Source organism: Dipodomys ordii, unplaced genomic scaffold (assembly GCF_000151885.1).
Source record: "Dipodomys ordii isolate 6190 unplaced genomic scaffold, Dord_2.0 Scaffold1, whole genome shotgun sequence".
Lineage (NCBI taxonomy): Eukaryota > Metazoa > Chordata > Mammalia > Rodentia > Heteromyidae > Dipodomys > Dipodomys ordii.
This window is the reverse complement of record NW_012267217.1, coordinates 37,829,732-37,853,279: the sequence shown is the minus strand read 5'-3', so window position 1 is coordinate 37,853,279 and position 23,548 is coordinate 37,829,732. Positions and strand designations below refer to the sequence as shown.

At 42.1% G+C, this 23,548-nt stretch overlaps 1 protein-coding gene across 1 annotated transcript in view; it reads right to left on the bottom strand.

Annotated features, from left to right (window-relative positions):
- LOC105984047 (aldehyde oxidase 2-like) overlaps positions 1–23,548 on the bottom strand; it is an 89,672-nt gene that overhangs the window by 33,428 nt on the left and 32,696 nt on the right. Inside the window, 13 exon segments of the mRNA XM_013014136.1 lie at positions 2,478–2,705; positions 3,848–4,039; positions 4,179–4,265; positions 7,616–7,703; positions 11,041–11,174; positions 11,872–11,996; positions 12,533–12,629; positions 14,483–14,605; positions 17,493–17,607; positions 18,215–18,384; positions 19,653–19,745; positions 21,975–22,152; positions 22,859–23,043. Coding sequence (XP_012869590.1) covers positions 2,478–2,705; positions 3,848–4,039; positions 4,179–4,265; positions 7,616–7,703; positions 11,041–11,174; positions 11,872–11,996; positions 12,533–12,629; positions 14,483–14,605; positions 17,493–17,607; positions 18,215–18,384; positions 19,653–19,745; positions 21,975–22,152; positions 22,859–23,043 — 1,815 coding nt within the window.

Below are 23,548 nucleotides of genomic sequence, written 5' to 3'. Positions count from 1 at the left end.
TCCCGCAGCCCCCAATAAAAGGAAAGAAAGAAAGAAAAAGGAGATAGTAAACTACACTATAGTGGAGCAAAGAAGGTAGACTGGACAAGGCATTCTGGTAGGCTTCTGATTCTCTGTTCTGCCAAGTCATTTGTAAAGAACTTTCTTACTTAGGAATTTGGTGTTAGTAGAAGTTCCTCCAGGTAGCTCAGGAGTTGTATTTATTCTATCAGTCTGTCTGTCTACCATTTATATTTTATGCTATATTGTTTATGTTAGCATAAACTAGTTTTACAATGGGGACTGGTCATTGTAACATTTCTACCCATGTACAAGTATTCATGGATTCCAACTATTTGAACGTGAGCTCTATACTTGAAATTACTAACTAACCCCAGTGTGTAAAATGTATTTTTTTTCCTTTTTCAGCCTGTGCCCAGCTCTGGATACTATGAAGAAGAACAAGATGTGGTTCTATGCCAGTAGGTCACAAGGCAGTGGGGAGACAGGCTGGTCATTCAGTCACTGTCATGCTTCTAGTCACTGAGGGCTGGTAATATGGGTCAGTGGTAGAGAGCAGAGGAGAAGGAGACAGGAAAGTGAGTCAGTGATATAATGGGTATCAGCAGAGCCATGCACCTTCTGAAGGCTCCATGAAGTACATTTGTTGTCTGAAGCTACCAGAATTGGAGATTAAATACTATCCACAAGTTAATACAGGAGAAGCAAGGACTGCAAGGAAAAGGCACCTGATCTTGGGCATCTCTACATCCTGTAGAAAATGTCAAGCAGATCTCAATTACAGAGACACTGCATACATGTTGGCTACATTAGATGAATAGCAAGGAGGTATTTTTCTTTCCAGGAGGAGAAGGGATTAGGACTTGAGTCCGTTCTTGCCTGGAGGAGATGCCCAGATGGCTTGAGAGGCTGGGACCGTCAAAGGTATTGGAGGTAATAGTAATATCTACTCACTTCGAGCTGGTGACACCCTCTGAGGACAGTGTTTTCACTGTCAGTGGTAGGTGTTCCAGTTGTGTGAGTCATCTGCTGACCTGGCATAGTACCCTTCACTGCCTAGCCAAGTGGTCCTGTGTGCGTCAATGTAGAGCTCAGCGGGGAAGGAAGCTGGAGGCTTCTCAAAGGGAGACTTACAGTCAATGGTTGACTTAAGGCTTTAGAACATGGTTTGTTTGTTTGTTTTGTTTTTGTTTGTTTTTTGGCATCCATGGATAATAGCAGAGAGGCTGCGATTTAGATGAGAAGTGGCCTTATATCCAAAGGGGAATAAGGTATACTAACAATAAAATATTTACTGGTTCTTGGTACACAACTCCTAAAACTGTGAAATGTATTTTGTTACTTGCTAATGAGATGACTCTTGAGGGGCATAGATAGCTGCAGGATAACGGTGTGTGTGTGTGTGTGTGTGTGTGTGAGAGAGAGAGAGAGAGAGAGAGAAAGAGAGAGAGTGAGAGAGACACACACACAGAGACAGAGACAGAGAGACAGAGAGAGAGGAGAGAGGAAGAGAGAGAGAAAGGAGAGAGAAGAAAAGGATGGGGGAGACAGCATCTATCTACTGGTTGTCAGTAGCTGGGTACAAATGGAAGAATGTTTTCAATGGCATACTACAAAGTGATCTAATGAGTGTATGCTTTTTCTTTGTTCCTGGCTTTTGTGATTTTGGAAGACAGTAACAAGAAGGCAAGAATCAGTCCCAGTTTTCTTTTTTTTTCTTTTTGCTTATGTGGTGCTGAGGAATCGAACCCAGGGCCTCATACATGCAAGGCAAGCGCTCTACCACTGAGCCACCTTCCCAGCCTCAGTCCCAGTTTTCTAAATAGCTTTCCTGTCCACCAGCCATTGCAATTTAGGGAGAGTCCTCTGTTTAAAGGACTTACCTATATGCTGCTCTTTTCCCACCATGAGGACTGTGAATGATTCACTTTTTTCTCTCATGAATTTGTCTGGAGGGTTTCTAGACCCCACTCCCTTCCCCTAAGAGAATAGACAGAGATTTCTGGAGAAGCAGCTTGCAATATCAGCTGCTCAGGGCAAACAAGAATGACTTCTCTGCCTGAGATTTAGCAAGTATGCCAAGTAGTAGTTGTCTAGATCACCGACCACAAGTCTTTTTCTTCCCCAAGCCATGAAGCCACATGGTCCTGAGACCAGGAGCAGAAAGCCCTGGGTCTCTATTTCTTTGAGTGGTGGAGTCAGTAGGGCCCATTATTCTTTCCCACAGCCTGCTGATTGGACATTTGCTGGTACTGTTTCCTGTCAGTATGACCTTTTCCTATAGCACTGGGTTAGAAGTGCTGGCAGATCAGGGTTGCTGTAGAGATTTTTGGACATTTCCAACAGGTACAGGCAAGGAGGGGCCCATTGCTCTGGTAAGTGTGACATTTTCTTAACCTGTTTGCAAACTGATTGGGTTGGTTGGGCCAGTAGTATAACATGAGGGTTACTTACTATATGCTATGTTTGAGTTTTACCTGGTGATAGCTTGTTGCACCAAAGCCCACTGAAAACTTCATGGGAACAATAGCAATGCCTTTCTTCTTCCAGTAATTCTTCTTATTGAACTCTTCCACCTGTATTCTTCTACTGTGAAAGGAAGACTTGTCCAGACATTCATTCCAACATCTTATCAGGGGCTCAGGATTGAATGCTTGTTTGTAGATGGTTTTATCAACCGTTTTGTACATGTTTTTTTCCCTAATCTGAAATGAGTAAGAAATACAGTTAATGGGCTAGATGGAAACAGGCTTGAAAAACCTTTACTGTAAAGCATACACTTTGGTGGGGGGAGGCAAAGATTTTTCTTTAAAGGATTTGTCACAAACATTTGTTTCTTTTTTCTTCTTTTCGTTTTGTTTTGAGAAGGCTGTGCTTTTTAAAACTTATTTTTTTATTTTTTCATTAATGCACCAATCAGGTCTCTCCCTGCCAGAAGTGGAGAGTGGTCAGTAGGGATGGAAAGACAATGGGATGAGGGCATAGAAAGGTTTTTTCCCCCTTCTTTTTATTTTCCTACAAGTTTTGGAAGATAGAGCAGATATGGGAGACAGAATAGTAAAGTCATAATTTATTGTCACAACTGAAGATTTGTTTTGCTTTAGAAAAATAGTGCAGATAAAGATAAGTAACAAATCCCCTCTAAGCCTTCCAATGGCTTTTGAAAAGTATGGTTAACTTGCTTATTATTTTTATCGTCATAGGCATGTTTCATGTCTGGGGGAAATGTAGCCTGCATAGGCAAAGCTGCTGAGAAATGCCTGGAGGATTAATTTTTTTTTTACCATTTCCATCTTATTCTAATATAAAAGAAAAGAATATTGTATTATATTATCCTGTTTATTGTTCTCTTTTATCTTCTTCAACTAGTATTCATACACCTACAGATAAACAGAACTATTAACAATAGCTATCCTTGGCCAACAGGAATGGGAGATGGAAAAGAGGATATCTACTTAAGTGTGGTTTGGGGTTTTGAATAGACAGAGAGACAGATGTGGGGAGAACAAGAAGGGAGGAACAGAAGGAGGGAGGGGGAGAGAGAGACTTTTGCATAATGAGAGAAGTACAGGGCCTGGACAATGTCCCTTAGCTTTTGGGGGGTTAACTGGAGATTCTGTCTGGGCTGGCTTTGATCTCAGCCTCTTGAGCAGCTAGGATTAAAGGCATGAGCCACTGGTGCCTGGCACCAGTTCTTTTAGGTAGTTCTTAATCATCTTGATTTCTAATCATCCTGATTTTTTAATTGGTGTGGTTCTTCTAGTGTATTTGCTTGGGTCAAGGGAGCTAATTCCCCACCTGTCCTTTTTTCTCAGTCTTGGTTATATGACTTTGATTATAACCTTACCTTTTCTGGAGGAAGCCCACATTTGGCTGCCACAGCAGTGATGCAAGATTCGGTCACTAGGGTTCCTTGTGGGAAGCCAAACCCACGAAAAGCTGTGTTAGATGGCAAGTGTGTCATGCATGCATGGCCTCGGAGTCTGAGGTTGCGGATTTTATATGCATTTTCCAGCTTCAGTATAAGAAATTCTATTACCTAAAGGAAAAGGACACACACAGAGATTAAGACACGCCACTCCTTCTCCTCAGCCTCCTTTTTGCTAAAAGTCAAGTAGAATCAAACTGCTCACATTCTACTCATAATCAAGGACGCAGCTCATCTCCAATGCACTTACCAGCTCCGAGTCATCCAGCACACATCCTCCATTGATGTAGCACTCAATGTCTAGAGCTTTGATTCGCCCGCTGTTCATGAATCCCACCTGTTACCAAAGGATGGACATTTTACCAATATGTGTGAATCACAAGTCCAGTCCCTCTAATGGGCAGGACTGAAATAGATTTTGCTCCATTTGCTCTGTGGTGTACCCTTGCCTGCTATTGCCTTGTTTTTCAGTGTTTGATTGGAGAAGATCTCTTCAGACTCGACTTTTGCTGAGTCCTTTCCTTTATCATGCAATTTTCTGGTTTCATACTTGGTGAAATTCTCAAGTTTTTGCTTGTCTCTCAGGACATAATTGCCACACTCATGTTCCTTAGCCTTGGAAGATTCTCTTTTATTATATATATATATATATATATATAAAATGAAAATAAAATATATAATGTATTTATATATACATATAATATGTATTTATATTCATATAAATTTTTATAAAATATATTTATATAATATATTCTTATATATGCTTTTTCTTTTACTGAAAATTTTCCTGACTTAGCCTGAGGCTCTTTCTACCCAGTGGGAAAGTCTCTGGGATTCCAGAACACATGAGGATGAATCATGGTGTCTCATTCTAGGTGCTATTCCCTGGCTGTTTTGCTCAAGGCTTGTGTTCCACCTCGTGAGCCACAGCTCCATCCGTACTTTAAGATAAAAGTCTTACAGATTTCTCTGCCTGGGATCGCTTCAAATCATAATCCTTAGATCTCAGTCTCTTGAGTAGCTAGGATTACAGGCATGAGCTACTGAAGCATAGCCCTCTGTTGTAAACAAGGATAAGTATACTGGAAATAATTGTAGTTTCCATTATCTACTGTAAGGGCCATATTGATTCATAAGCCACAGTGAAGTTATGAAGTATAGGAAAATCCACAAATTCAGTTTATGGTAATCTTGACAAATACTAGGCTAAAGTAAACCTTTGACATTTCATGAAGAAAGGAAAGGTATGCCCCAAAATAGTGTTTTAAATAAGGTAGCAGACAGAATTCTTTAACTAATATTGATGTCTCAAGAATTTGGGAAGAGCCTATGTACACATGATCATCCATTATGCTAATTTACAAATAGTTCTGAATAATGAAGCAAAACTTTGTTAGCATGTTTGAATAAGGTTATAAATGTATGTGTATATCCTCAAATTTACAAATGCATATATATTATATTGGAAGTAAAATTATATTTCTTGAAAAATAATATAAAAATTGGGCCAAGAGTTAGTTAGAACATGCTGATAATCAAAGTATTTGGGAGACAGAGACAAGAAGATTGTGAGTTTGAGGCTAGCCTGGCTTCATAGCAAGAGTCTCTCCAAAAAAAACCCCAAATAAACAGAGAAAGATAGCACATTTGAATTTTCCAAGTCTAATCCTCTCTTTTAGTTACACTTAATTATAAAAAAATATTAGCAATTAGCTATTGATAATCTAGAACCTCCTTAGTAAATAGTATCACTAAAGCAGGCTCATCATTGTGATATAAAACTTAATTTATAATCCAGGCCACGAATAAAGAACACAACAACAACTACTACAACACAACACCCCCAGTCCCGCTGTTTCCCTCTGTGTTGCCATTGGTCCTAAAAGATACAAAGAATAGCTGAGCACAGGAGGCTGAGATCTGAGGATCATGGTTGGAAGCCAGCCTAGGTAGGAAATATGTGAGACTCCTATCTCCAGTTAACCAACAGAAAACCAGAAGTGGAGCTATGGCTTAAACAAGCAGAGTGCTAGCCTTGAGTGAAAAAACTGAGGGGAAAGGCCTGAGCCCTGAGTTCAAGCCACAATCACAGCAACAACAACCAAGATATGAAGAATAGTCCAGACTATTCGTTTCTATACCTTTGAAGGGAAAGAAAAGTTTACTGGCCAACTATGGTCACCAATTATAAAAAATTACTAATGTCAACTGTGGTATGGAAAGCTGTAACTTAAAAAATACAGGTGATATAATAACAATCTAAGGCATGACAAAATCAGATAGGAAACCTAACTGTGTATGTGATAAGCAAGCTGGCAACCAAATTAAACATGCTTCATATGTTTTATGTTACATTACAACTGTCCTAACCATTCAAAATATAGCATGATAAACTAGATGCCAGCACATATTTTTATTTGTGTTATAATACAGTTCATAAAAATGCAGTGACTGTGGTTTGAAATAATTTTAAATTCACTGCTTACGGGAGTCCTAACTGATTCACAATCAATTAGTATGAGTTTATAGAAACATATAAAATTATTGTATAGCTAAAATGGTCAAATTGTTGCCAAATATTTTTACTAAAAAGATTTTTATAGTCAAGAGTAGTTGTTTTTAAAATAATTTTTTATTTAGCTGGGCACTGGTGGCTCACGCCTGTAATCCTAGCTACTCGGGAGGCTGAGATCTGAGGATCACAATTCAAAGCCAGCCTGGTCAGGAAAGACCATGAGACTCTTATCTCCAGTAAACAACCAGAAAACTGGAAGTGGTACTGTGTCTCAAGTGGTAGAACGCTCGCCTTGAGCTGAAGCGCTTGGACAGCGCCCAGGCCCAGTGTTCAAGCTCCACGACTGACCAAAAAACAAAACAAAACAAAAAAATTTAAATTGAGATTAAGTGATTACATAAATTTCACAATATTGTGGGATGGTGATACTTAAAAACACAAACACATTTTAACCTTCACAAGGCAAACTGTCATTGTTATGGTCTATGAAGTTTATGAATTAAGAAGTAGCGTTTTTAAATAACAATGTTTATAGCTTCATTCAAGGCATTTTTTTGTGTGGAACATTAATATAAGTCCCTATTCCTTCAAACAGTATATCTTTTCTTTTTTTGCCAGTCCTGGGGCTTGAACTCAGGGCCTGTCACTGTCCCTGAGCTTCTTTTGCTCAAGGCTAGCACTTTACCACTTGAGCCACAGTGCCAATTCTGGTTTCTTCTGTTCATGTGGTACTGAAAAATTGACCTAGGGCATCATTCAGTAGGCAAGCACTCTACCACTATGCCACATTCCCAGCCCCAGTATATCTTTTAAAATGAGCATTTCAAATTATATTTCCCTCATTGAATGTCTTCATAATCACAAACTAAATGCTCCTTACAAAATGCCACAACTATTCAAATATATCCATGCTCCTTTAGTAATTTAGATACTAAAATTGTGTTTAGAATTTGAAAAATCAAAATAACAGAACTGGGGAGGGGTGCGGTGGCTCTAGTGGTAAGTGCTAGCCTTGAGCACAAAGAGGCACAAGGACAGTGCCCAGGTCCTGAGTTCAAGCCCCAGGACTGGCAAAAAACCCAAAACCAACCAACCAACAAAAAACCTTAATAACAGAACAGGACAAAGTCATTAAAATAAAATGAGATATTTAAATAATCCTTAATACTCACTTTATATTTTCCAAATAATGGGTGTCTTCCCCCAGTAATTAGCATATCATCCTCACGATCCAGAACTAGACGAATGGGATGACCAGTTCTAGAGAAAACAAATGTCAGATTCTTTATCCTTCTCATCCACCTGTCTGTCTACTCATCCATCTGTTCATTCATCACCCACTCACATATCCATTTCCCTATTTAACTAACTCCCATATCCATCCACCCACTCTCCCAGCCTTTATATCATTCATTTAACTACTCATCTATCAGTCTCATGTATTTATTAATTCCATGCAATCTGCTTGGCATGGATATAAAGTAATGCTAAACTACTATTGTCTCTGTGGGCTATAACTCAATGGTTGGAAATTTGTCTAAAGGAGTTAATACCATATGGCAATTAAATCATACTTACATAGCTTCAAGTTTGACCTTTATTCAGCTCTAGTCATTGCACATATTCTCACCACTAGTTAGAAATTTGAACAGACAAATGAAAACAACACCAGTAGAAAAATGCCAAGTAGGGCCTGGGAGTGTGGCTTTGTGGTAGAGTGCTTGCCTAATATGCTTGAAGCCCTGAGTTCAATTCCTCAGTACTACATAAACAGAGAAAGCCAAAAGTGGCGTGGTGGCTCAAGTGGTAGAGCACTAGTCTTGAGCAAAAGAAGCTCAGGGACAGTGCCCAGGCCTTGAGTTCAAGACCCAGGACTGGCAAAAAAAAAAAAAAAAAGAAAGAAAGAGAAAGAAAAGAAAAGAAAAATGCCAAGTAGATTTACAGTTTCTGGACCCATCATCTGATAATTCTGAATCAGTAGGGCTATTTTTCAGATGGGAAAGCAAGAGTTTCTTCTTTAAAAAAATGATTTAGGTGATACACAGAGGCATTACAGTTACATAAGTCAGGTAAAGAGTACATGTCTTTTTGGACAATGTCACTTCTCCCCTCATTCTTTCCCAGTTTTTCCCTCCTGTCCCCATCCACTAGTTGTATAGTTCACTTTCAACATAGTGTATAGTGAATATCTGCTGCATTTGTTCTTTGTCCCCCTTTGTCCCTTCATTTCTATGCCCCCTTTACCCTCCCAAAGACAGATAGAAAAGGAAAACAGCAACAAAGAAAAACTCATCTTCTTTCCATTTCCTGGAGTTCATTTCAATAAATATTATTTCTTATGATCAGATACATAAGGTTTCTTCTTTTTAAAAAAGATGGTGGGGCTGGGATATGGCTCAGTGGTAGAGTGCTTGCCTAGCATGCATGAAACCCTGGGCTCCATTCCAGTACCACATAAACAGAAAAAGCCCGAAGTGGTGCTGTGGCTCAAGTTGTAGAGCACTAGGCTTGAGCAAATGAAGCTCAGGGATGGTTCCCATGCTTGAATTTCAAGCCCCAGGATTAGCAAAAAAAAAAGGTGTGTGTGTGTGTGTGTGTGTGTGTGTGTGTGTGTGTGTGTATGTTTATGCTCGCGCATGTACATGCGTGCTGATTCTGGGGTTTGAATTCATGGCCTGTGTGTTTAGCTATTCATTCCAGGCTAGCACTCTAGCACTTGAACCACCACTCCATTTATGGTTTTTTTACTGTTTGTTTTTTTTTTTTTTTTACTGGAGATATGAGTTTCAGGGTTTTTTTGCCTGGCTGGCTTCAAACCACAATCTCAGATCTATCTCTTGAGTAGCTAGGATTACAAGCATGAGCCACCACACTCCCCTATTTACTTGGTTTTGAGGCAGACATTTCCATGACTTTTCAGGAGGTTCAAACTCTGAACACACTGCTAAAGGATTACTTAATGCATGCTAGTTGTATGTGAGGCAGAGTTGCCTTTGAAGGCCTTGGTTCGAATAGTTGGCTGCCTGGTAGAACTACTGTGCAAGTTTAAAAAAAAGTACTGATGCCAGTGATTGGTAATGGGCTGCTGAGGTGTTGAGATGTAAATGCTCCATTTGACTCTAATGTGTAGTTAGATTTGACAGGACTGGAAGGCATAAGGCCTGGTGAGAATATGAGAATTAGCTGTCTGTTAATCATTTGGGTCTCTGACATGTGTTTTAGAGAGGAATCAATTGTAGGAAGAATTAGAGATGGGATTCTCGCTTTCCCCACTGCTTACTATAGACTCACACAATGTCTGAATGCTCTATGACTTTGCCCAGCTGCATAGATGCTGTCCTAACAAGCAAGATCTGAGAACTTTGTAGACTGATGGGGGCTCCAACAAAATACTGAACAATAACAAAAGCAACAACAACCCAGTCATAGAAACAAAATCCTTCATAGCCAGAACTAGTTAGATAAGAATGCTGAAGTGTAAAGATAAGAGAAGTGATCCTTCCCTTCCATTTCAGTTATCTCAGGGGTCTTCTTGGGCAGTCATCTATCCATAGAGGATACTTGGAGGAGGTAGAGGATGAGAGCCTGTTTCTCCTTACCCGATCTCCCTCCAGGGCTCAAAGAAGGAGGAAAGTCAGGGGCAATGAATTTGGCAGGGTACCTTGTCCTTCCCCTAAAAAGGCCAGCCATCTTCCTGAAGTTGAAGAATGAGTAGTCTCAGCTCTGGAGCTATTCAACCAATCATCCCAACCTCTTTTTACATGTGTGTGTGTATGTGTGTGTGTGTGTGTGTGTGTGGTGGAGGGCGGGGGGTTGTGGGGCTTGAACTCTGGGGCTGGGTGCTGTCCCTGAACCCTACAGCTCAAGGTGAGCACTCTACCACTTGAGCCACAGTACCACTTCCGGTTTTCTGGTTGTTTATTGGAGATAAGAGTCTCATGGTCTTTCCTGCCCGAGCTGGCTTTGAACTTCCATCCTCAGATCTCAGCCTCCTGGGTAGCTAGGATTACAGATGTGAGCCACTGATGCCCAGTTCCAACTTTTTTTCTTTTTTAATATAAAGCCCATTAAGTTACTCCAAGTCCTCTCTATAGCTCACTTTTGCAATAACTCTCAAATGGTGGGCGATAAGAGGGCAAGTGAAAAGAAATTTTGTACAGAAATAGAAATGGCACCAGTACTGGTGGCTTATAATCAGAACTTCTCAGGAGGTTGAGATCTGAGGATTAAAGCTCAAAGCCAGTCTGGGGCAGGAATGTTTGTGAGACTCTCATCTCCAATTAACCACCTAAATCCCGGAAGTGGAGCTGTGGCTCAAAGCGGTAGAGTACTAGCCTTGAATGAAAAAGCTCAGACAGTGCCCAAGTCCTAAGTTCAATACCTACAATTGACAAAAGAAAGAAGGAAAGAAGGAAAGAAAGGAAAAAAAGAAAAGGAAGGAAGGAAGGAAGGAAGGATGGAAGGAAGGAAGGAAGAGAAACTGTAGGCTGATTCGCCCGGGGACATGCAAGTGGCTCTGATGGCAGCCAGAATGACTGTCCACTGTTTGGCACTCAGCTCTGTTCTCCACACCCTCTGTCTCCCCAGGCATACTCACTTGATAGCACCCACTGCAGCAAGTGCCCCAAACACAGCAGGCCTGCCCACTTTCCCTCCAAAGCCTCCACCCACTCGTTTTACATGGCAGGTGATCCTGTTGATGGGGATGTTTAGAGTGGAAGACACTGTTTTCTGTAAGTGTGAGAGAATAGGAGGTTTTGCAAGAGTGAAATGAATGTCAGTGAAACGGCATGATTCAACATTGCAGCAGGATTCTTTCACATCTACCTTCTGTTAAAAATAGATGTTTAGATAGTCTCTAAATATGTTTTACAGGGCTCTATTTAGTTTGGAAACATCATCAACATCCACAGAACAGCTCTTCCAGAAGAAAAATGGTATTTATCAGAAGGAAAACTGTCAAAGTTGTGGATGCTTGTCAGAAGCTGGACTCCTAGCCTGCACCTACACATCAACGAGGTAAAAACCAGGAAACTCCTGACAGTTGATTAACGAGACATGTTTACAACTAAAACCAAGAGCACTTCTTGACTGGGGAAGTAAAATGGAAAATAATGTCTATACACAGTTGTTCATTATGCTTACATTAGGGGGAAAAATAAAGTACAGGAATCATTTAGTAATGTCATCCATCACAGAGTTCATGTAAGCCTGACACAAATAAACTTACTTTCAATCCAAAGTGACCATGGCTGTCCTCTTATTACTTGGAAAGACCAGAAAAAGGAAAATAAAGAGCTTCTTGGTTAGCTATTTCATGGATGTCAAATACTTTGATTCTAAATTTCTGTAGGTAAAATGACTACCATCTGTGAGAAGCTGTGATAGATTTAGGAAAGTAAGGATGGGGGGAAATCCTGCACCTGACCTGAACATGGGCTGGATCCTGTGTGGACACATAAATATCCAGTTCTTTGTCCTCTGTCTTAGGAATAACAAGGACTCTTTGTGTTTCCATGTAAAAATGTTCTTGTCCTCCAACGTGGACTTCTCCTGTTAAGCACAAGCATAGAAATCTCCTGGAAGTATGGGCTGGCTGGAATCTACCATGTTGGGGACCACAAAAGCAATAGGATATGGATTAGCTGGCCTGCATTTGTCCTGACTGAGAACCAGGCATTTGTCTTGTGGCATCCAAAGACAACCTGTTTCAGAGACCATAATTCTGGACCTTCTGAATTTGGAAGTGCTAAATTCTTTTCCTTATACTGTTCTTAACTAGTCAGAATGTTAGAAATTTCACTGCCATATATTCTGTTGCTTTGTATCCTTCACCATAAATACAACATGGTGTGCCTGTATTCACATGTGTACACAAATACACATGCTCACACACATGCAATAAGGGAGGATGTACAAATTTGGCACAGCCTCAAGGCTTCCAAGAATGATCTTTTTAAGGGGAAATCACATATTCTCAACATCTGGCCAAGAATGATCTTTCTGAGGGGAAATCAGATATTCTCAACATCTGGATATGAACATAGTAAGGCACAGAGTCCATAAACTCTCCTGAGAGATTTGCATACCTTCAACAATTTGATCCACCATTTCAAATGCCTTCTCAATATTTCCTTGCTCCAGCTTTTTTTCAGAGCATAAGAATGAATTGTGTTTTATGGCATCCTGAATAACAGAGGAAAAACACAAAAGCCAGTTATTTCTACATTTGTACTCACTATTTTTTTTAATGAAAGTTTGTTTTTTTAAACAAACGTCAGTATACCTCCCCCAATCTCTATCTTCTGGGACACATGAAAGGTGTCAAGCAGTCAAGTGAGCCCTAGAGCAGTACTCACAGCAGAGGGAAGATGGGGAGGAAACCATCGTCTTTAATTTTTTTTTGTCTGTTGTGGGGCTTGCACTCAGGGCTTTGGCATTCTCCATGAGCCTGTTTGTGCTCAAGGCTAGCCCTCTACCACTTGAGCCACAGCACTACTTCTAGTTTTTGAGTGGTTAATTGGAGATAAGAGTCTCATGGGGATTTTCTGCCTGGGCTGGTTTAGAATCACAGTCCTCAGATCTCAGGTTCTTGAATGCTTAGTATTACAGGCATGAGTCATTGGCGCTTGGCTCAGGAAATGTATTATATTCTCAGAGAAACCAAGCAGGAAGGATTAGGGAGATATTAAGAAGGAAGCTAGGCTGGTGGTCTGTAAGATGCTCCACAGTGATAAACGTAAACTTTTCAGTTTCAAAGTGATTGTCAGGAAACAGTCACTGAGAGTGGGGTACTGGTAAGTGTTTTTCCTTAAGGAAAAATACTTATGTTAGACTACATGGTAGTTTTAGGAGGATGGGGAAAAAAAAGCAAAACATTTTCCAGGTAAATAGACCCCCAAAGCAGACACAAGTAACTATACAGATAAAAACAGAGCTCAAACCAAAATTAGAAGAGACAAATAGGACCACTTCATACTAACAAAGGAGACATTCCATCCAGAGGCAACAGCAACTTTAACATCTACTCAATCACAGTGTCATTAAACAAATACTACCAGATTTATAAACACGGACCCCAACACAATACCAGTAGGAGACTATAACACCGCACTCTCACCAATGAATAGGTCATCTAGACAAATAAACCTCAAAATTGTTCAGCCCTACTGAATAAATGGACTTAACAGACCTCTACAGAATATTTCACCCAACACCTACCCAGTACACATTCTTCTCTTCTCATGGAATCTTCTCCAAAACATCTTATTTAGGACATAAAGCAAGTCTTAACAAAACCAAGAAAACTGAATAACCCTCTGAATTCTATCAGCAAGAGCAAGACTTTCTCTCAAGTACCAAAAAAAAGGAAGTGGTGCTGTGGCTCAAGTGGTAGAGCGCTAGCCTTGAGCATGGAGAAGCTCAAGGACAGTGCCCAGGCCCTGAGTTCAAGCTCTAGGACTGGCAAAAAAAGTACAAAAAGAGTGCTAAGGGTGTGGCTCAGTAGTAGACCACCTATCTAACAAGGTGGGGAATTTCAACTCTCGTACCATCAAAAAATTAAATATAGCCAGGTGCTGGTGGCTCATTCCTGTAATCCTAGCTACTTAGGAGGCTGAGATCTGAGGATTGTGGTTTGAAACCAGCCCAGGCAGGAAAGTTCACAGGACTCTTATTTCCAATGAACCACCAAAAAAAAAAAAAAAGCCAGAAGTGGAGCTGTGGCTCAAGTGATAGAGCACTAGCCTTGAGCTAAAACTCTCAGTGCTTTGGTTCTGAGTTCAAGCCATAGGACTGGCACCAAAAACAAAATAAGATAAAGTAATAGAATAAAGTATTCAAATGGCTCACTGTTTCTATTCCCTGTTCCAAAGATAATGCCAATTTATACAAGTAATATCTTAGACTGCTGATTTTTCTAGAGGAAGTCAATGCCAAAAGGGGTAAATGGATTCTCTAATGAATCTTGCAATTCTGTTACTTGTACAGGTAGTTTTGACTCTCCATACTGGAGGTGGGGGAGTTCCATCCTTGCTCACCTCAATGGTGAAAATGACAGGTTCCAGGTCTTCATAGGTGATCTTTATCTTTTCAGTTGCTCGTTTTGCCTGCACATCGGTTTCTGCAACCACAGCACATATGATCTGGCCCACACAAAGTACCTGAGGAAAATGTGAGCAAAAAGGAGATGGGACATTGCGGAGGGAGCTAGGCTTAGCTCAGCACTCGCTGTGGATGCTGTCCTAGGTGTGATCACTGAGCAAGAACAACCACATTGGATTCACATCTAACTATATATGCCTGGATAAAGCTTTCATTTTTTATATCTCTGTCTGTCTGTCTATTACTGATGGGTGCAGTGGTTTAAGCCTGTAATCATAGCGATCTCCACATGGAGATCAGGGCATTGCAGTTTGAGGCCAGCACTGAATAAAAACTTGTGAGACTCCATCTTAACGAATGGCTGGGTACACTGGTGCACACCTGTTATCCTAGCTATGGAGGAAACACAATGACCAGTCACCGTGATAACAGCTTGTGTTATCCCCCAGTGACACAGGGAAGCACAAATAGGAAGACTGCAGCTCAGGATGGTCTGGCTATAAAGTGAGTCTCTGCCTTAAAGGTAATCAATACAAAAAGAGACTGAAAGTGTGGCTCAAGTGGTAGAGCGCCTGCTTAGCAAGTATGAGGCCCTGAGTTCCATTTCTAATATCACAAATACAAAAAACAAAAAAAGGAGAATATCTCTGTAGCCCAGGCAGGCCTGGAAATCACTGTGTCAGCTAGGCTGGCCTAGATCTTCCTGCCTCAATCTTCCAAGCGTTAGCATTACAGGCACTTGCCACCATGACTACTGCTTAATTTTGTTTGACAGTACTGAGGTTTAAATTCAGGGTCTTGAAATCATTTTTTTTAATGAAAAAAAAAGTGTAAATAATCCAGCCAGTTGCAGAGTTCATGTCAAGCAATGAGGGAATGTGGGACTGGCGCCGCTGGGATTTCTCTCTCCTCTGCTGAACCGGGCTCACACTCATCTCCTTCATGATATCGCTGTATAGTGAAAGGACACGCATCATATTTTTGTATATTATGGTCCTTATTGTGGCCTGAATAACATCTCCATATTCATATGTGGAAGCTGGAGCCATGAAGTGATCGTGAATGAGGCCGTAAGGGTGGGGCCCTAGTACAGTATGCTTGGCAACCGCAGTGGAGAAGTGAGAGGCACCACGGGTATCTCTGCACAGAGAAAAGGCCACATAAGGACACAGCGAGAAGGCAGCCATCTACAAGCCAAGGAAAGATGCCTCAGGAGAAACCAAACCGACTGGCCAACACTTGATCTCCGACTCAGACTTCAGATCTATGAAACAATAACTTTCTATTGCTTAGGACTCCCAGTCAGTACTTTATTGTGGCAGCCTACACTGACTAATTTGGCTCCTACCTGACAACCAAACTCTTCCAGCTAGTGTTCAACTAAAAGAACTTCATTCACTCTATAGCTGGAGGAAACTGTGGAACTCATGGAGAGGGGACATTAATGGCTCTTCAGGGACCAATCACACTTTACATACATTTTACTCATTTTTTTTTTCAGTCATGGGGCTTGAACTCTGGACCTGAGCACTGTCCCTCAGCTCTCCAGCTCAAGGCTAGCACTCTACCACTTGAGCCACAGCACCACATCCAGTTTTCTGGTAGTTTATTGGAGATAAGTGTCTCACAGACTTTCCTGGCTCGGCTGGGTTTGAACCATGATCCTCAGCTCTAATCCCCATGAGTAGCTAGGATTATAGGCGAGAGCCACCAGTGCCTGGCATACATTTACTCATTTAACTCCTGTAACAACACAGTGAAGCTGTGATTATTCCCCTTTACAGATGATGAAACTGAAGGACATATAGCTATTTTGTGGAATAGCTAGAACAGGAATCCAGGTACCTTAGTGTGTGAAGGAAGGTAAAGTATAAGCAGATGATTTGTCCAAGAAGGGAGAGAGTTCAGTGTAAACAAGAGGAAGTGGCAGTGTTTTTGTTTTTTTGTAATCTTTCTAGATCTTTCTAGAGGGTTCCATTTTGATATAGATCAGTAGTTCCTTGCATTTACTTTTTTTTTTTTTTTGGTATGGTCATGGGGCCTGAACTCTGGGCCTGGTCGCTGTCCCTCAGCTCTTCAGCTCAAGGCGAGTGCTCTACCACTTGAGCCACAGCGCCACTTCCGGCTTTTTTCTTTTTACTTATGTGGTGCTGAGGAATTGAACCCAGGGCCTCAGGCATGCAAGACAAGTGCTCTACCACTGAGCTACCTTCCCAGCCCCTGCATTTACTTTTCAGATGAGGGTAAATGAACTTAAGAGCACATAGTGGATGAATTAGGGTGGTGATGTTTCCTTTTACTGTGTGATTTTCTGACTCCAATAAAGCAAGGCTAAATAAGGTAGAGGGGAATCAGTAGTATTTCTTCCTCCCAGAGTTAGAAAGAGCTGGAAGGCAATGAAGAGGTGGCTGAAGGTGGTCTCTCTCTCTCTCATTGTGGGGCTTGAACTCTGGGCACTGTCCCTCAGCTCTTCAGCTCAAGGCTAGTGCTCTGCCACTTGAGTCACAGCCCCAATTCTGGTTTTCTGATGGTTAATTGGAGATAAGAGTCTCATGGTCTTTCCTTCCTGGGCTGACTTTGAATTGTGATCCTCAATCTCAGTCTCCTGAGTAGCTAGGATTACAGGCGTGAACTACTGGCACCCAACATTCTCTCTCTTTGTGCTGGTCCTGGGGCTTGAACTCAGGGCCTGGACTCTGTCCTTGAGCTTTTTTTGCTCAATGCTAGTGCTCTACTGCTTGAGCCACAACTCTACTTCTGGCCTTTTCTGGTAGTTAATTGGAGATCAGGATCTCATAGGCTTTCCTGCCCAGGCTAACTTCGAACTACAATCCTCAGATCCCAGCCTCAGGAGTAGCTAGGATTACAGATGTAAGCCACCAGTACCAAGCTTTTCTTAGTGGTTATTTGTACTGAATCATTTCAGATAGTAGTTCCCATACATACCTCATCTATGGCTAACAATTTGTCATCTTCAGTACCATTGGTGCCTGGAATGTCTTCAGCTGTTACCACATCAACCACCCCAGGTAGTTGAAGAGCCTCGGATGTATCAATTGATCTGCACACATGGAGAGATATTTAAGAAGTAGAAATCTGCATGTTTTAAGGGCCCACACCTGAAGGAGGGGCTGTACGGTGGTCAAAAAAAATAAAAATCAACCCTGACAAATTAGAATGGATCTGCCACGGAGTAGGGTTCGGGAGACCCAGGAAGGAACATTGGGCCAGGAAGGAACACTTCTTTTGCTGAGGGTGGTGGTGCAGTGAGGTGAGGGTATTGGAGGCAGCAGGATCTCAAGGGCTATTCTTTGGAAATCACTGTTCAGTCAAGAAGTCAGTGTTTCAATGTATTACCACCAGCCCGTGTCAGCCCTGGGTAAGAGTAGCTCCATTGAGCCCACCCCAGGTGACAGCAGGAAGATAAAGTGGAACAAAGGGACCACAACAGTGATTAAAAAACATTCTTTCATGAAGGTAATTTCTAGATATTCTCCCTTCCCTCCTGCTCCTAGGCTGGTGACCTTTTCTTTATTCTTTTTCATTTTAGGTTCTTTGGATGCAGGACATTATAGGAGAAGTTGATCTATCACTATCATAGGGAACCTCAGGCAAGCTTTCACAAGGTGTTTTTTGTTTTTGTTTTTGAAAGCTTCTGGTTTACTCACATGATTTTTGCATGAGCCCTGGTACTGGTCACCAAAGCCATGGAAAGTTCTTTATCCACCCTTGGGATGTCATCACAAAATATGGCTTCACCCGTGGCATGTTTAAGACCTGACAGGTGCATGATAGGACGTCCGACGGGATCTCGGAGGGGTTGGTGAGAATCCACTCTCTACAGAGAAAGACAAAAATTTCCCTGGAAACTTGGTGTATCTACAAGTGGCCTGGCCAGTCACCAGCCCTTCTGGATCAGGATTGAGGCAACCCATACTGGACTGGGTGAGAGGATGAGCATGATGATGTGATGATGCCACCAGAATGGGAAAGCACCCTTCCTGTCATGTGGCAATGTCTTAGAGCCAAATGGTGGAGCAGGTGAGAGGGCACCCTGCCCCCTCCTCTTACGGTGCCTCTGTACTTCTTTCTTTGGTGTTTAGAGAATCTCCCTGTCCTGCTTGATTCGTTTTCCAATGAAACCTGTTCACAAACAAAGGATCATTTCTGGGTTCTGGTGGCTCATGCTTGTAATCCTAGCTACTCAGGAGGCTGAGATCTGAGGCTTGAGGTTTGAAGCCAACTTGGGCAGAAAAGTCCATGAGACTTTTATCACTGATTCACCAGCAAAAAGCCAGAAATGGAGGTGTGGTACAAGTGGTAGAACACCAGCCTTGAGATGAAAAAAAAAAGAAGCAAGAGTTCAAGCCCCTAGTATCAGCACAAAGAAGAAAAAATAAACCATCAAATAAAGCCCCACATAAAAAGGATCATTATGCTGAGGCCTATGTGATCTTGCTTTTTGACAGTGAGGTATCAAAACCTAAGTCAGAAATCTGAGTGCTAATTTGAATGGAATTGAATGGAAGTCTCCAAATCTAGTTTAGGGTGTCCAGGCCAGTTCTGTAGGTGCACAAAAACATCAGTAGGAATATAATGGGATGAGGAAAGAGTTTGTGCTGGAGCTCTCCTGGCAGTAGAGGTGTGTGTGTGTGTGTGTGTGTGTGTGTGTGTGTGTGTGTGTGTGTGTGTGTAGGAGATGGTGAAGGAGCTGTCCTCTAGCAGTAATAGATCATTTCTAAATTGTCCTTCTAGAAGGTTAAGGGCAGTCAGTGGAGGACTCTTGTCTGAGTGGAGATTAAACATTTGCAATCAGTGCTAGAGGCTCAACCTTCAGGCTCAGCTGTTCTTCAGAGTAAACATCAAACAAATGTCTAAAGAGTATCACTTTGAAGAGACTATAATGATTAATCTGTAGATCAGTCAGATGCTTCACCCTTGAGTCCATCCCGGGCCAGCTCAGGCCTGACCTTGGATTCCAGCATCTCTCTGACTTGGATGAGGTGCAACTAAGAAATCACAACTCTGAAAAGCTTGCTTGTTCCTTCGTTACAGTTTTCATTTATCTTTTAGCATTTAGGTTTCGGTAAAAGTAAACTCACTGACCTGGTACGTTTGGACTCCCTGGGGTATTATGCCGGGGAAATCTTCCAGAGTGCTTAGGGGTGAGTGTGCAATTTCAGGATAACGATGGCTTCCCTAAGATAATTCAATACAATAAAGAGAAGCTGGTTAGTCTGGATTCAATTGGGTTTGGTTTTATGTGCATAGGACTCCACTAATGTACTTGTATGGCTGGGATAACCAAAGTCCACATTACCTCTCAGGGTTTCACATTTTTAGGAATGTCCCTCTGCCCTTTGTCCCCTCTCCCAGCCAGGGAGGACCTGGACTTACAGCTTCCAATCAGACCCTTGCCTAAGACAGCGCACCTGCAGCAGCCTGCCAGGGAGCTGGGGGTTGGGTGCTGGGTAGAGGAATTCTGGGTTGGTTAAATCATGCCAATAGTCTCACTCTTCACAAAAGGTGCCAACTCCTGAATACTTTCTCAAGAGCTCAGCTTCTCTCGGAGAGAGCAGTGGAACTGGAAAGGCTGCTCTGGGTGTCAGGTGAACTTGACTCAGAAGCCAAATGGCAGGTCATCCTTAGAATGAGGAGAATGCAGACATTTTAGGAACAGTGAAGCATTGGTGTGTGTGTGTGTGTGTGTGTGTGTGTGTGTGTGTGTGTGTGTGTGTGTAGCTGGGGAGCTGGGGGTGCAAGTTAGGGTGAGAGTTATAACTGTGATCAGAGTAGACAGGGGTATGTGTAGTGGCAGGGAGGATATTTTACTTGGCTTGTCTTATTCCAAGAAATCTACAACAAAAACTCTAGGGAGCTATTTTAAACATTAGTGTATATATATCACATTTATGATATATGTCACATAGTATATAAGCATCACATATGTGATATGTATGTACGTGCACACGCACATATATAGGATATGTACATATGACATGTACAGGTATAGATGTATGATGTGTATCATATGTGATATCTATAATATGTATCATATGCATGATATATATGATGTATACATATGACATATACATATATAATATGTATCACACAAATAACATATATACTATATGCCACCCATATCATATATAGATACATATGACATATGACATGACACAGCTACATTATACATCATATAGATAATATATGACTATATGTCAGTTTTATCTTTCTAAAAATAAAATTTTTATTTTTAGTTGTTATGGTTTGAATATGAAATATCCCCCATGAGCTCATGTATTGACAGGCTGGCCCCCGGCTGATGGTGCTTCCCGGAGGAAGTAGGTACTGAGGGTAGGGCCCCAAGGTAGCTTGTCCCTGGCCTCTTCCCTCCAGCCCCTTCTCCACTTCTTGGCTGCTGTGATGTGAGCTGCTCTGCCCCACTATGCCTCCCTACCACGCAGATGGACCTCTCTAAAACCATGAACCCCTAAAATACATCTCTCCTCTTTCTTGGGTATTTAGTCACACTAATATATATTTCAGATTGGATGAAAAGTTCTACAATCTACAGTACCACAAAGAAGAATAGTGGTTGCCTGGGCAGGGTCTGATGATGACACCAGAGATACAAACAAGGGTGCTCTATGGGGCACGTAGAACACTTATGTGGTAGCTGCACAGGTCTACACATGTGTTAATTTAATTAGGTGCAATTTACTGGCTGTATAGTATACTTCAATAAAGTTTATTTGTAAAGAAGAACATCACACACTGGAGGCAGGAACAGCAAGTTTCAGTGCTCCGTGCACACACAGTGAACTTGTGTGGGCTGAAGATAGTTTGGCACCTGATGCTTCATGTTGGTCCTCAGGCCTGAGTCACAGAGGAAGGCTGAGAAACAACAAGGCCTGACTCAATTGGTGACAGGTCGTGGCTTAGGCTGCCCACAAGACCGTTTGCAGAAGCAGTGGGTAAGCTGGGAGCTCACGGCTGTGAGGAGCTCATAAAAGCCAGACTACGGGTTGAGTTGTGTTCTCCCAAATTTATATGTCGAAGTCTTAACCCTAAGAAGGCAGGGCCCTTATTATTATAGAGGCAAATAAGTTAAATGAGGTCATTAGGACAAGTCCTAATCCAACATGGCTGGTGTCCTTCTAAGAAGGGGAAATTTGGATGTAGACAAGCATCTGAGGAGAATGTCATGTGAAGGGAGATACTTGTACAAGCTAATAAGCCCCAAAGATTGCCCGTGAACAGCCAGAAATTAGGCAAGAAGCATGGAACAGATTCTTTCTCACAGTTCTCAGGAGGAGTCAGCCATGCTGAGTGATGGCTAGCCCTGCTAGCCCCCAGCCCTGGGAGATAAAATGACTACTTGTTATTGTAGCAACCCCAACAAAGTCATCTGTGAAGACTTACAGGCACAGAGGATAGCTTTACTTGTGTCCTCAGTTCCTGCAAAACCTCTAGGTAGAACTTGAAGAAGAAGCTGACTATCAGTGTCCTCTTGAACTCCACCTTGCCCCCAGGAGCTGAGCCTGGGAGGGAGATTTCATCCAGAAGCAGCCTGCAAGCCTCATCCATCATTCGCTCATTCCAGTGCCTGGCAGGGTGGAGGCAGGAGAAACCAGTTAATGGACAGTCTTCATTTTGTGGCATATACTAACTATTGGATGGTGACTATTAAAGATTGCAGAGTTTCCTTTGAGTTAGAGGAGATTTTGAAATCCTCTTATTTCCCCCTGGAAAATGAAGGCATCGGAAGGCTGCTTTACCAGGCCCAAGGGTCATAGCAGGGTGAAAATGAGTCCTTTTTCATTGCAACAAAAATGAAGCATATCCCAGAGCTAGAACATGTTAGAAGTAGGTACTAAATAAATGTACCAATAGGGCTACTGTTGCAGAACTAAGGAATCCTATATCAGGAACAGTAGTTGGCTGCTACTCAGGGAGAAATGGAATGCATGCTGAAACGGAAATGTGGGGTGCTGCTTTGACCCTGCCCAGTATGTCACTGCAGAAGGTATTGGGGGCCAGGTGGGGGTAACACCACCTGCAAGATAAACTAAGGCTGGGCTATTTTACTGGGTTCCTCAACCTGAAGAGAAGCAGGCAATCAATTGAAGTTAATCAAGATTTAATTCATTCTGGAAAATTACAGAACAAACAAGCCATGATTTTTATAAGTCTGAGCTTCCATTTTCCAGGGTTTTCTCAACACCTGCCACAGCCCCAATTCCCACTTGTTCCTTGTTTTTGTTTCTCAAGCCATCAAGGCGCATGATCAGGGTACAGGGCTCACCCCTTACCTGCCGAGAAGCTGATGGCAAGATTTGTGTGCACTGACGGTGGAAGCGGCTACCCCTCCATAGGTGACACTCAGGTCCCCAATGGTGTCGGTGCCCTCTTTGAACAGGACCCGCATGCCAGCATTCACATCGGGCAAGGCATTTTGTTGGCACTGAGCCTGTCGGAAAGCAGCCACAAATTCCCACTGCGGAGGCAAAAGCCATTTGAGTTATCTTGTATGTCAGAATAAGAGTGCGGTTTCTGTTCTGTTTCTTGGTACTTTAATTAATCACTTAGATGCCCTCTAAGAGGACAGTTTCTATAATTAGACCACACCTTGGCTGCCTATTTGTTCAAAGTCAGAATGGTGTCCTCCCTAAGGCCCGGCCCCAGAACCCCAGACACCCTAAGGATCAGGGAGCATGTACATTTTTTCCCCGGAGCCCAGGATGGCTGCATGCAGAATGCACCACTGTGGTGGGCTTGTATTTTAGAAACCATTCCTTCTTGTCTTGGTGAGGATGGCTGAGCCCTCTGAACACCAGGGCTTTGAAAGTTCCAAAGAGATCCACACCTTTTCTTGCTTTGTAGAAAGGATAAATTTTCCATTTGGGGGCTGGGAAGGTGGCTCAGTGGTAGAGCGCTTGCCTTGCATGCATGAGGCCCTGGGTTCGATTCCTCAGCACCATATAAGCAAAAAGAAAAAAGCC